Raw genomic sequence first — 14,373 nt, forward strand, 5'->3', positions numbered from 1 at the left:
TAGTCATCCACTTAAACTGACAGCGGAGCATGCAAAGCCCCTTAGTGGCCTTTGTCGCCATCTATTGGTGAAATGGCGCAGCAGTCAGAGTCGGTCAACAGCGACGTCAGTTACCGCCGTAAACAGAAAGATTAGATTGAGTTGCTTACAAAACTTAGCTTGTGTTTTTGCTGTACGACATATGAAAGTAATAATAATAATAATAATAATAATGATGACTGCTGTGAATTCTGGCATGTTTACACAGGTTTTAATGTTATTTTTGTCAAAAACACACCAAAAATAAACGAGCTGCGGGACACTGCCAGCTCATCCGCACCTCTTGTTCCCTTTGTGTCTGTGATAATGTCATTATACGCATATTTGTTGAGATATATTCATAGTTTACCGTAATGCGCTTTTTAAGACTGCCTGGAGTGGATGTAACTTTCCCCATGTTGAGTCTGGCCAGTTGGTGGCGGCAACGCACCAGTTTGTTTTTTTGATGACGTCGTCATTCCGCGACGACAACAACAACCAAAACAGACGGCTGTCCGCGGCAGTTTGGCTTCATAACTTTGAAAAGTGTCAAAAGAGCATGAAAACGCGTGTCAGCGATGCTGCAGCCGGAACCGGTCCGACTTCCAACAGAGGGTCAAAAACTGATGAACACTGTCCGACAGGAGCTGGGGCAGAGTGAAGCTGAGGAGGGAAACCCGTTCAACTACACCCCGCTGCTCATCCACCTGCACAAGGACCACGAGCTGTTCGAGGTAACGTAGCAACCGCAAGATGAACCGCCTGACAGTTGCCTGTTCTGATGAAGCACTTGGATAACGATCGCGATATAGTTAGCTAACCTGCCTATCTACCATAACATTCTGCATGTAAATGCTGTTTGCAGGATGGGGACATTCACAGACACATGTATCTCCAAGACCTGTACGTCTCAGACGCAGACGACAAGCCCACACTCAGGTATGAAAGTCAAATTATGCTTGTGGACTGCTAGCTAGCTAGCTAACTAGCAACAAATAAAACTTGAGCAATGGAAAGTTAGCCCATTTCATTCCAGGGAACATTATGTACATTACAGACGAGCAAAGAACATTAATATCACACACACACACACACACACACACACACACACGCATGCATACATTAACCAAAAACAAATACCTAAAATAAATGTGGTTAAAACACAAATACTAAACATTTACACTGAAACATTTTAACTAATAAAAACTGAAGAAAGTTAGATTTTAAATTGTTTTCAAAAATTAGTTTCTTATTTTCAAGGCCTTAAACTGCCTTTCTCCTAAATTCTTTTCTGATTTATTGACCTGGTATGTGTCCTCCTGAGCAATAAGATCCAAGCATGGAGCCCTGCAGGTTAGTCACAGTTTGTGACTCAGCATGGTCAGATTTTCCTATCAGAGGAACTCTCTGCTTACTGAACTCAATCACAACTAGACTCGAGCTTCTTTTAAATCACTTTTTAAAACTTTTTGGAAAGGCGTTTTAAAACGTTTGATACATGTTTTTATTTTTCCCATTTATTTGATCTTATTCATTGTATTGTCTTTACTTCCTCTGTGCTCATGTCCTTGGCATTCGCCTTTTTCTCATTTTATCTGCCTTTTCTGGTTTTAATTTTTCTTTTGTAAAGCACTTTGTAAAATTGTTAAAAACATCTATTAGGTAATAGTTATTATTATCATTATTATTTGGATTATATCACAACTCTGCTAGACATGTAGTTGTGGCAACCCAACATCTATACTTGACCAGTTATCTCCAGCAATAGGGAAAAAAAAACCCACCAAACAACAACATTTTACACCTTCCTCCTCCTCCTCCTCTATCTCAGTGTGTCAGAATTTGCCTGTCACATATCTGGCTGCAGTGCAGTCTTCATCACTTTGGAGGAGTATGAGCACCACTACAACTCCCTGCACAGACATGTGTGCTGCTCCTGCCGTCGCTCCCTGCCAAGTGCTCGACTCCTAGACATTCACATTCAGGAGTGGCACGACTCTCTCTTCATTATCCTCGCTCAGAGGCAAGATATGGTAAGTGAAAAAGGCTTCAGACCTTGTGTCCTTGCTTTCCCATGACATCTCTATTGTATTATATTTGATATTCACCCTTGTAAGCTATGAACCAAAATCTGTGTGTAAAGTGAAATATTTCAAACATGAAAGAACACTTAAAGAACACTTCCTTTGCATTTTTCAGTACCAGTGTTTGGTGGAGGGCTGTGGACAAAAGTTCAGGACTAGTAAACACAGGAAAGATCATTTAATAAGAATCCACAGGTATCCTCCAGACTTCAGATTTGACAAAACCAAAAAGGACAAAGGGTAAGATTGTGCTTATTATATGTTGTCCACTAGATGGCAGCAAAACATCAGTAGAAATATTAGATACTGGTCTAGGAGGGCCACGTTTGTTAATATACGCAGGATTTTGACCAATTCTTGTAGAGTTGAAGCAATGTTTGTAGTGTCCCTCGACTATTTCATTTTCTTTTGTTAACATAACATAATAAGGAAAGTTATAGAATGAGATTCTCTTCGCTGTTTTACTGAAACCAGTGTGTAATTTTTGGTCAATTTCTTGTAAAGACTTAAGTAAAAGTGTGAATTGTATTAAATACATATGTTTTGTATAATTTCTCTGACTGTACAATCAGTAAAATGGCTTGAATCATTGCTTTTTTTAAAAAAAAAAACAAAAAACCCTTGTTCTTGTATTTCTAATATCATCTCTTTGTTAACAGAATCAGAGAGATGAAGAGACAGCAGCCGAAAGATGCAGCCATGGAGGTAGTGGATGATGTGTGTGAGTCCGAGGGTGTGTGTGAGGTTATGTGTGATGAGTTGTCCGACCAGCCCGAGCACAGGGAATCCATGGAGATGCATGTGTCCAAGAACGAAGCTGCTCGCATGGCAAATTCTGCCTCTACCGAGGAGCACGCAGATCTTTCTGCTGCAGTTCACAGTTCTGGGAATACAAGCGCCGAGCCACTAAAACCACGGTACTCCTACAGGTTAGTCTTTAAAGAAGTCTGCTGCAAGGCTCTGAATATCACAGGCTGCTTTAGCCCTGTACTAAGTTGGCCATTTTGAAATTTTTTTCAGCCATAAGAAATAATTATGATCTTCATATGGTAGAACTTGTGCAATTATATAGTTAAGTCCGGGTTAAGGAAACTGTGGTTGTTTATTTATGTGCAACATTATATACTGTAATTAAAATGTATGTTACATCCTTATTCTGGTTAGTACAATCTGAGATACAAAATAAGAACCATGTTCTTGTCTCTCAGGGTCCCGACAACCGTGTGCTTCGGTCATGGCTCCGTTCGAGGCTTCAGAGGACGCCGGGGTAGGAGGAAATGAAACACCAGAATAGAGCTTTCTGTTTTTTTAAGATGTACAACCTTATACTCTTGTCTTATAACTGAAAGTATTTACTGTCAAATGTGTCCTTGACTTGAAATAAAGTGGGTTTTTTTTCTGAAAAAAAAATTGCACAGACATTTGTTCAGGTGATGAAGAATATCTGTTGTGTAAGTTTTTTTTTTTTTTTTTTCTGAAACAAGGCGGCCATCTCACTTCTCTTCCCTGTGGTGACATCCAGCCCGTCAACAGTCGGGACTAACTGCACTGAGTATTACAGTTAATATTTGTCTTTATAATAAACTATTTTTCTATGAGTTTCTAAAAGAAAAAAGTACACCATATAGGATGGTGTTGGCTTCTGTTATACTGATGGAAAGTTTGGCTTAAAAAGCCAAACTGCGTGTGTTGTGCTTTTAAAGAACTGATGCAGTACAGGTCAAGGCGATGTTTACATTACAATAAACAAAACAGATATGGAAGTTGTTGAAGTCCATTGGAAAATTTTGATAAAAGAAAAATGAGAGAAATGTCAGAATTTACATAATAGATTTTAATAATTGTACAAAACACCTTTTCACCCATCAGATATAAAATACACTGTACATTAATGACCGATGTGAGTCTGTTGGTCATGTTTAGCATTTTGAGAGAGCCTGCAAAAATAGTTGATGACTTTCATTTACATTTAGAAATGAAACTATTGTCATAGACCTTTAAGAGCTCTTTGAACATCTGTGCAAAAAACTTCTCCATTTGAGGTAATGAAAAAAATACAATTTCAAAATTACAGGAAAGCAGGATTATTTCAGAGTTGATTGTATTTTTCAAACTGAGAAAATTAAGATGTTAGAAACAAACAAATTGTGTGGTTTAGATATTGTAAAAGTAAATTCACCTTGAAAGAGCTCATGGTTCATTCTTTGCATGAAGAAAGTAAGTAAAAGTAGTTTTGAAGATGAAAACTTTTAGAACAGTTTTTATATCATTTGATTTCATCACAACAAAAGGCACAAATGAGCACTTCATAGTCTGAAGCATGAGATAAACTCTTTACAGCTTCTAATCCTAATTTTAGGTACAAAATACCAATCAGACTTGTTTGGTAACTTTTTCCTTCTGCCATCAGCTTCAGGTTTTCAGCCTTGTCGGGAGCCTAAATGGATGTGGATGCTCTTTAGTGTTCCCTACACCCTAAAATTTAAACCTGCACCCTGTAACGGTCAGACATTTTCACCATGAGTTATTGCTTTAAAAAGCTACAGGCCTTTAAATTTTCATGTCATCTTGCAGGGTTAAAATGACTTGGACTGAAGTATGTAAGTTACGGAATACCTCTGTTGGAATAGAAAAGCTTACAATACATAGAGAATCTGAAAATTTAATCCAAAGCCAGTCACTTAAAAAGGGTTTTACTAAATACACTGCAAAAATGACCATGTTAACAAATAAATTACTCTAAAGTAAATCTTTTATAATGCTGTATTAATACTGACAATTGAAAATATTTCATTCCTTTTCTAACCCACTGTTTTAAAATTAAGCCAAATTGTTTATATTTGTGTGAAAATTCTTCTTCTTTCACGATTAGATTTTTCACTATAACAGAAAAGATTTATTTAATATAAGATTTCAGACGTATTGACCCATAAGATGGACATTTTTGCAGTGTTTGTTATTTGCTGTATGAAGGCATTATTCTTAAGGCGGCTTTCCCAACGATGCAGTTCAAAGTTAGCGAAGGTTAAGACAAGTAGTACATCCCATATGGTCCACTGAATAGTCCCGGGACAGGTAAGGCAGGCCGCGGTCCGTTCAGGGCCCCGTAGAGGGACGGCGCGCCCATGGGTGCGCTCAGCGGGAAGGGAAAGGCGAAGGCCGGCAGCAGCGGCTTCGCGGCCAACTTGAGCTTCTCCAGCTCGGCCTCCTGCAGTCTCTTGGCCTTGGCCCTGCGGTTCTGAAACCAGATCTTGACCTGGGTCTCTGTGAGGCTGAGGGAGTTGGAGAACTCCGCTCTCTCCGCGATGGAGAGGTACTGTTTCTGGCGGAACTTCCTCTCCAGAGAAAGCAGCTGAGAGGTTGTAAAGGGAGTTCTGGGTTTCCTGTTGTTCTTGTGTTTCCGTAGATTGCATGCTGTCGGGCTGGGGAGTCCTGGAAGTATATTTAGAAAGTTACATCATTGGAATAGAGAATATGTCATCGATATGACGACTAAAGTATTAATGTATTAAAGCTACTTGCTTTGCTGCTGTTGAATTGTACATCATGCATGGAAAAAAGCTAAGTCGGGGAAATATCAAACACAGATTACTTAGGCCATGGTAGCAGAGTTTTTATTGCGGCCATAACCACATCTCCAAGTTTCAAAATCCCTCTCCATCTCTAGATCTTTTAAGGGATGAGATCATTTCCTCAGCAGTACGCTGTACGCTTAACAAACTCAAGGGATGACACATTTTGTACTTTCACTGTCGTGCAAGGTTCTCTGGAGATTTCCAGAGGCTGGATTGTAGAAAGATAGTACGTTTCTAGAGTAAGGGTTAAGAAACAGTATCCTACACTCACTTGGAGGGGATGCGCACGGAGCCTGACTCCAGGGGGTCGTCTCCCTGTCGCTGAGGTCCACCGCCTCTTGTTTGGACCGATAAAGTCCCCTCAGTGACGCACACTCGGTCTCCTCCGGCCGGACGCAGCCTGAACCAGGCTGGGGGGAGTGGAGGCTCCTGTCCGGCGTCCTGTCTGATATGAGGGATTCCACACTGAAAGGCAGATCTAAACTTTTTTTGCATTTTCTGACAGATGACAGGTCCAGCTCGTCAGTTCCCATGCCACCAACGGCTCGGTCCTCTGGAGAGGTCTCCCCCGGAGCGGCCGAGGGCGGCGATCCCTGTGCAGGATTCATTACGCACGACTGAGGTGCCATACAACCAATTTTCCTGCCGCTCTCTCCGTTGCTGTTTTTGTTTTCGTGTTGTCTCGAAGGAATCTGTGTTATTGCCCAGCTTCCCCTGATGTTGCGCAGCTGCGTGGTAAACTTCAGTTTTTACGCGCGGACTTGCCTCTCCTTCAGTGAAGTGCCACAAGTTCCTCTTTCATCTTGCCGCCTGCCTATCAGGCTGTCGATGTTTCCACGTGACTCTGCTAAAGCAGTCTCTGATAGGCCATGCTTGTAATGACAGCGTTGTGGTCCAGTTCATGCGCCTGTGGTGCCTTGACAGATGTAAACCTCAGATCAGGGGCGGAGCGCGGAATTCTGAGTCTCCAAAGTAACCCCACAGCTGTGGGCTCCTACATGAGCGCCACCTTCACCTGCAGTACTGATGCGCTTGCATCAATGGGTTTTATTTGTGCACACTTAAAATGGCAAGAAAAATCCACCACTGCGCAAATGCTAAAAGTATCAATTTCAATGCACAAACGTCTTTGCTTGGTCTGAATAACCTGCAGTGGCTGTAAAACGTGAAAAAAACACTAGACTCTAGAGCCAGTGTTTGCTCTATATTATTGGCTACTGTGGAAACATGGTGGTGCAACATGGTGGCCATCATGGAAAAGAACCCAATCCTTCTGTAGATTCATTCTAAGGTAGCAAAAAATGACAGTTCTTATTTTCATGCGATAATACAGTACTGAAAACATTCATATGAATATGAGCATCTAGCTGGTGAACATTTAGCAGCTAAAGAACTAGATTATTTCCCTCAGGAGTTGGTGTAGACCGAAGCAAAGCTAAAAGGAGAGTGAAGGAGAGTGAATATGAAGTTCCATTAATCAGGTACACAGCCTGAGCTGATCAGACAACACATATGTTGTGTTTGGAGCTAGTTAAGGAAAAACCCAACACCAGATAAATAAAGGTTTACAAGTCTAATTTTTTTTGTCACTTTGATGAAACTATCATGCCATTACTTTTTGTAGGGCCTCCTCTGAGAAGTTGTGGTTAAGAATATGTTGACAGTAGTTTATCACCGCGTTTCATTAAAGCAGTAAGGCAATCTATTCTGTGATTTACAACACTTTTTATACTCTCAAGAGTTATTATCACTATAAATTTCTATCTTGTGGGCTGTAATCAAATTATCTATGGCTGTGTATTGCCTATATTTCAACCTACTGTGTTCATTGTCTATAATCCCTTTGAGAGACAGTAAAACCACAACTAATGTTGAAGAGGCCCATTGGAGAGGCCCATCCAAATTGGTCTTGTTTTGCTGCTCTTCAACTCAAGTCAAATCATTTTCAGTGAAACCCAATATGTGAGACTTTTTCTATCTTATGGGAACTGTTGTTAGGCCTGCAGCAGCACACTGACTTTATGTCTGTAGGACAATTGGTTAAATGGAGTTAACTGTTTCTCTCCCCGAGGTACATTTCTGCTTTGATCCTGCTGCGCCTGGCGCCTGTCTGCCCCCCCCCCCCCCTTTTCTATGTGACAGTGATAGATCGCTGGGTAACCGTACAAGCTTTCAATGACTGTAATTTAGTGCCCTACAACATTACATTCTCCTCTACTTACTGTGAATATTACCACTCTCACTCTCCTAGTGTTTGAAAAGGGATGTAGGGCTGTCTGTAATGTTTTGTTTCTCTTCCATTGTTTTATAATGAATAAGTAAATGATATTTCCTGCTTCTCTATGAGTTGCACGCACATGCCAGAAAAGTCAACAATGGCTGTTTTGGTTTGAGAAATGAAATTATCTATAGCACAGTAGCTGCACTACAGTTTTTGGACAACAAAATATTGCTGTCATTTCTCTCTATGGATTATTTTTCAATATTTTTGGATAAAATGTGAAAAACAGATAAATTATTGGCAATCTGTCATTATTTTGAAATGACAAGGAGTTTTCATAGAACCACCGACACACATTAATGCAGTGCTTGGCCACAGCCAGCTACATTCATTGAACTCTGAAACATAAAAATACGTTTTGGATGTTTGAACCTATTTGTCTCCCATCCATGTAATTTATTTATCTATTTTTAAAAAAAAAAACATTATTGTTTGATTGTTACAATGCTAGCCTTTACTAGTTAGTAATAAAGATGAAGTACAGTTAAGAATGATGGGAATGTCATTAGTTTTGCAGGTATTTGTTTGTAAGTAATGTCCAGATTACTTTTAAACTAACCCTGTTGGTGGTACTGGAAATATATTGAGACCTTTCCCTCACAATTTGAGCTTAAATTGCCATCAACCAGTCAACTAATGTCACGCACACACAAATTTACACACACCTCTGAACATTACTGGCTTGCCGAAGTGGGCAATCGTTTAAGGAGGTAATTGTGGTTTCTAAAGGAGTTCTGCTCTCGAACCAAACATGTTGAAGCAGGCTTTATATGTTTCATTTTTAAATCTTTCTCTTTCGTGAGAGTTGGCCGGCCTTACAGCTATCCTAAGCAAACTTTGGGGAGGGGGCTGGAGTCATGTGGGATAAACATTTATGAAACACACAGCGGGGAACTTTGTGGTCAAAGTGTATCGTTTTAAAAGAGACGGGAGGCCTGCCTGGTGAAGCATAACAGAACATTATCCTGTGTCTGAGTGGACCTGCCAACATCGGTATGTCAAAATGTCAATGGATGTGAGGTCACAAACTTTCCTTTCCATGCCGACATTTACAATAAATCACACTCTGTATGACTCTTCAAGGACAGAATGAAGTGGTGATTGCCGTACAGACAAGTATCACATTTCTGACTCGCTCCATGTCATGCAGAAATGTAAGCAATTCAGCTTTTCTTGTGTCCTTAAATTAGTCTCTCATCTTGAAACACAAGTAACAAGTCAAGTCTCACATCCAAATGTAAATTACATTAGTGTCCAGTCACCACTCCAGGCTAAATTGTAAATATTATAGAGTTCACTACCACTTTAATGTCCAAATAAAATATATCTTCACATTCTAATGGCACATTATGTTTTGAAAAGAAGCAAAGCTATCCTGTCTCATCCTCATTTTACACACAATCCAAGTAAAATGATTTCAGCCAGACTTGATTTCAGGTCATGTGACTTCAGCCCACAACTCAAAATTTACAACCCCTGAACCTAATTTGCATATCATTATGCCATCATTGAGGAATGTTAACTCTGTGACCTTTTCTGTTCATTTCCTGCCATCACATGATGATTGTGTTATATAGCAGAATAAAGGACGCACAGTGTCTTAAAATACTTCAGTATGAGCAAAGCTTAAGCTAATTCTGCTATAACCGCTTCCGGGAGATAAACTGGGATCGTTGACTATTTATTTTGGCGAAGCTACCTAATAAGCACCAATTATGCCTTACAGTATGCGCGGCACCATGTTTGCCGCACTCGCACTGTAAATCGCTGTGATTGATGTACGTGTTACATTAATTACTGGAATAATAAAGTCAAGCATACAGGCTGACTTGGCTCCAGCTCAGTTTCAATCAGGCCCAGTCATGCCAATCATGCCAAAGAGGATGTGGAGGGCCTGAGGTCTTCCCAGTGATGTTTCTCCTTATCTGATCTGAGCTTGAAGGGAACTGCAACAACATGTCGGCTTTGATTAGTTGTTTCATCTTTCCCACCGTCAGCACATTGTGACATGTGAGCTGCTACTCTCTCTGTGTGCCCGCTCACGGTCAAATCTAACCTGTCAACGCTGAGAAAGGTCAGATATGACCCGGTGACCGTATACATATGCTTAAATTTTCTCCTTCGTATTTAAGTCTTCCACCCGGTGTCAGGTGGTGCGGAGCCTCAGATATCATCTGAGAACACTTCTCATGGTGTCACATAGTAAAACGAGGCGGAAAGCTTTACGGAGAGTGACTAAAGGCAGAACATCTATGCTTCAACCGAAGTGCTTGTTGGACGGTTGAATAGTGTCTGAAACCGCGGCCTTTCAGTGCAGCACTTATGCCTTCAGATGTGATTCGATGGCATGTTTTACGGACATGTTCTGTCTGAGCATTTTGTTGCTGTTACTCATTACAGCCAATATGTGCATTGATTGGGTGCTGTTTTGTGGAAGGAGCAAAGTACTCACAATAATCATACAAATGGGAATACCAGGCCGTACTGCACAGTGATGGAAGTACTTGTCTGAAGAATGGAAGAAGTGAATGGTTGGATTCGGAAAGTTACTAAAAGTCGTACGACTCCAGCATCAGAAAGATTTGTGGAGGGGGTTTCAGAAGCCATTTAAGCATCAGTTAATACTTTGCTTGACGCGTACTGGCCGGTGTGTCAGAGCGCCCTGGTTGCTGTACAGAGCATGCCTCAAAATTACAATGTCAACAGTTTGAAGCTGGCTGGGGGAAAAAAAATTCAAAACAGAATATTAATGAATATAAATGTTCACAGCAGCATAAGCTAAGGCTGTTTGTTTTACAAATTTGTTGTGAGGATGATATCTCAGTCATTTCCTTCTTGAGGAGGACACACTGCGGACTCACTTGGCAGATAATGCTTGAGACCTTTGTAATTACCCGATGGGTTGTTGATTGGTTAAGTACTTTTCATTTATCCTGTATATGTTAACATGAGTCGGCGGCCAGGGGAAAGCGTTGACAGGCAAGCAGCGAGCTGGTTATTATGCCTGTGCATGTTTTGTATATAGGATATTGGATTTGGTGACAGCAAGGCGCGTTCCACATGGCGTCTGACAGAGACGAGCAGAGTGGTTGGCTGACAGGCACTCGGCGGTGCCAGGTGCTAACAGGTGAACACAGAGATATTGTAGCTGTATTGTTGTGATCTGGGAGGAACAGAGGGGGACAAAGGGAACCGGACACCCTCTCTGGGCCCGGAGCGAGCCAGGGGTTGGGGTGAGCTCAGTGACGGCGCTGACAGCAGGGGGGAACTCAGACGGCAGCCCGCACTCAGTGATGATAATGACAACGATGATGATGATGTTAGAGAATGACCCACGAACAGAGACGAGGCATGTCAAATTATCATAGGCTCTTTAATGTCTGGCCATGATAGCAGACGTAGGCGTTGTTAGTATGAGGGCGATGACAGCAGAGGAGCATGGGATATCACAGGGCGAATGGAAGTAAGAGAAACCTGAGACTCACACATTCAGAGGTACAACTCTCCCCATGCAGCGTCTGAGTCTTAAAATATAGAGAAGCTCAACTATGAACTACTGAAAAAGTCTGTGAGTATAATGAGAGCAGCATTCCAGTGGTTCACTGTGGGACACTGAGACCTTGCAGTATTTGTAGCCATTTTGTGGTCAAATGAATTGACTGGAGAATGTTACCACAACGTATAATACATACAGTATTATCTTCTTCACTCTCGGTCTACTTCGTATCTGTTTCACTTCCTGGTCAGTTCCTGTCCCCCATTGAATTAAACCTCACACTAACATCTCAGCCACAGCATCAGTTTCTGCCTTTGCCTCTCAGTGAATTGCAGAATGAAGTCAGACCGCAGCACAGTGGGAGACGGCACTGAACACAGTTCGGTGTTGGCCACTGGAAGCTGAGAATGGTGCGCTGATTTGTGTCAGACAGCTGTTGCTGATTGACTATTTGCAAATGAGGTTAAACATTTCCCAACAATATTAAAATTGACTCAAGTGATGGCAGCTGCACTGCAACATGCTGTGACAATTTAACCCGTGACCAATCACACAGCAGCACCTGTTAGGAGAGGACTGGTACACAGAGTTGAAAAAAAGTTATCAGACTCGTTTCTTAATTTTAACGTCATACCTCTTTCAAAAGGAGACTAATAATTAGATGTGGTACAATATATCCTGGCGCAATATCCAAAACTAAAATGTATCCTGGAGCTGAAAAATAGATAACAATGTTAACAACGTTAAAGTTGAGTCTGAGCAGTTATGACTCAAATTTTAGTTTTCTTGTGTTAAATATTAACAATCAATACCGTTATGTTTGCTGTCTCATGTTGTTGGGACTATATCAAACCCTGTATCACATATGTCGAACAATGAGCGGATTAGTAAAAAAAAGAAAGTAAAAGAAAAGCAGTTGGCAAGGAACAACTTGAAGGGAGAATTTGACATTTTAAATATGCTTATGTGCTTTCATGCTGGGAGCTAGATGAGCTGATTGATTACACTCTGTGCAGTCATATAGGTCACATGCAATACAGGGCTGGGCCAGCAGCTGGTTAGCTTTGCATAGCACACAGACTGGAAATGGGGGGAAAACAGCTAGCCTGACTATAACTTAGAGAGCTTTGGAGGTGCTGGTCAATTGATTTTGTTACCTTTGGACAGCCAGGCTAGCTGTTTCCCCTCTGTGCAGTCATTGTGCTAAGCTAAACTGGAATCTACTGGCTCTGGCTTCATATTTAACATATGAGAGCAGTATTGAGCTTATTCCGCTGTCAGAAAGAAAGGGAATAAGCATATTTCTCAAAATGTCAAACTACTTCTGGATGCAGATAAAAGCACCATCTGTTAATGTTTGATCATATTTCCCTTTTTTTGTAAATCTCATTATAACCCTTATAATCCCCAATGCTCTAGTCCTCCTTAGTTCTCTTGTTTGCAAAACTAAACACGGTTATACGAGATATTAAATACAAGATGACTTATCTTTTTGTCCACAAGAGCAAAACACCATATTTCATTTGACATTTAAGAGACCTTGTGTGTGTCTTATTGAGCGTGTAAATACATCTTTAATGCAGATTGTATTCAGTGCAAATGACTTAGATGTTGAGAGAACGACTTGTTTGGATCTACTGTATCTAAAGCAGTGTGACACAAAGTTTCAGAGGGGACTCATTTCTGATGCATATTTCCTCAGAGCTTGTGACTCACACTGACTTCAAAAAATGCAAGTGGATAATGTCAAAGAATTATGGTACCATCATGTACTCGAGGCTCTGATAATGTTGGCCACAGAAGAGCAGAAGCCGGAACAAATTGGGGTTACATGCCTTGCTTTGGGGCATTTTTGTGCTAGCTTTAGATGGTGGGAATGACCCATTGCATTTGCTTCCCCTCATGCAGATTTTGAGCCAGTATGATGTTCTGGTCACACGCCCGCTGCTCTGACAAATTCAGTACTTCAACTGTCTCATATTCGAATACAGATTCTATGCAAAATTTCATTAAAATATATTTAGGGAACTAAACTAACCTGGGAACTAACCTGTGTTTGTGTGAGAACGTGAGTGTGCGCCTGTGATCTCAGTGCAGTGACAACCTGAACAAATATGCTGAGTTGATTCTTCTGAGTTTACAATAGCCTCCACGTCGTCTCATGGAGCTCTGAAAGAGATGGGAGGGCACAGCAGAGGCCCCTGAATAAACAACCATTAAATTCTCCCTACGCCTCCATGAGGGAAACCTTCAGACTTGGGGCCGTGCTTTAAACAAACCAAAACACAAAACCGGGCAGGAACAGAATTAAACATAGGGAGAGGGAAAATTGTTCGAATAAGGAAGCCCATTTTGTCTGTACTACTTAATCTTTTTAGATTGGACGCTTGCAAACAGAGGCAGATTAGCGGACAGTCGGACAAGGCGAGGAAGACGGGCGGAGGGAGAGAAGAGGGGGATGAAGTGGATGAAGGAGAAGATGAAAGCTTTGTTGTGCTGATGCTTAATGAGCTGGAAAACACAATTGAACTTCTCTGACTGTGGAAATTGCTGTGAGGGCATCGTAAATTAGCGCCAGTGTGGGAGCTCTCCTTCTGACAGAAAAGGGGCTTTGTGTTGTGAAGGCTTCTTCACAGGCCCGCAGACACTGAGATCCTCACAGCAGTATCACGGCTCGATCGGTCGCACGACAATGAGTTCGCCGATCACTGTTGAACATGTATGAAGAAACCGTTAGCATGGTTCTTGTTCTCCCCTCTACCATCTTACCTGTTGATCTGCGTTTGTCAAAAACCTTATTTACCTCCATCCTCCTGACCTAAATCTCTTTACCGTATATTTTGCAGTCCATTATCTCTCTGTGTCCTGCTATCCATGGATTATGATTCCATAAACAGGGAGGCTGGATGACAAACAGAC

At 41.3% G+C, this 14,373-nt stretch overlaps 2 protein-coding genes across 2 annotated transcripts; one reads left to right on the forward strand and one right to left on the reverse strand.

Moving 5' to 3' along the window:
• The first annotated feature begins 513 nt into the window (after positions 1–513).
• Positions 514–3,500, forward strand: znf511 (zinc finger protein 511). Its single transcript, XM_041947943.1, has 6 exons — positions 514–752; positions 884–957; positions 1,850–2,051; positions 2,218–2,342; positions 2,762–3,031; positions 3,311–3,500. Exons 1-6 carry the CDS (start codon positions 597–599, stop codon positions 3,381–3,383), a joined length of 900 nt encoding a protein of 299 aa, XP_041803877.1. The 5' UTR covers positions 514–596; the 3' UTR covers positions 3,384–3,500.
• A 465-nt stretch (positions 3,501–3,965) lies between these two features.
• msx3 (muscle segment homeobox 3) lies at positions 3,966–6,401 on the reverse strand. The gene is made up of 2 exons (XM_041947858.1): positions 5,949–6,401; positions 3,966–5,534 (listed from the first exon to the last, which is right to left on the reverse strand). The coding sequence occupies exons 1-2, from the start codon at positions 6,304–6,306 to the stop codon at positions 5,128–5,130; spliced, it is 765 nt and encodes a 254-aa protein (XP_041803792.1). The 5' UTR covers positions 6,307–6,401; the 3' UTR covers positions 3,966–5,127.
• Positions 6,402–14,373: the final 7,972 nt, after the last annotated feature.

Source organism: Chelmon rostratus, chromosome 11 (genome assembly GCF_017976325.1).
Source record: "Chelmon rostratus isolate fCheRos1 chromosome 11, fCheRos1.pri, whole genome shotgun sequence".
NCBI lineage: Eukaryota > Metazoa > Chordata > Actinopteri > Chaetodontiformes > Chaetodontidae > Chelmon > Chelmon rostratus.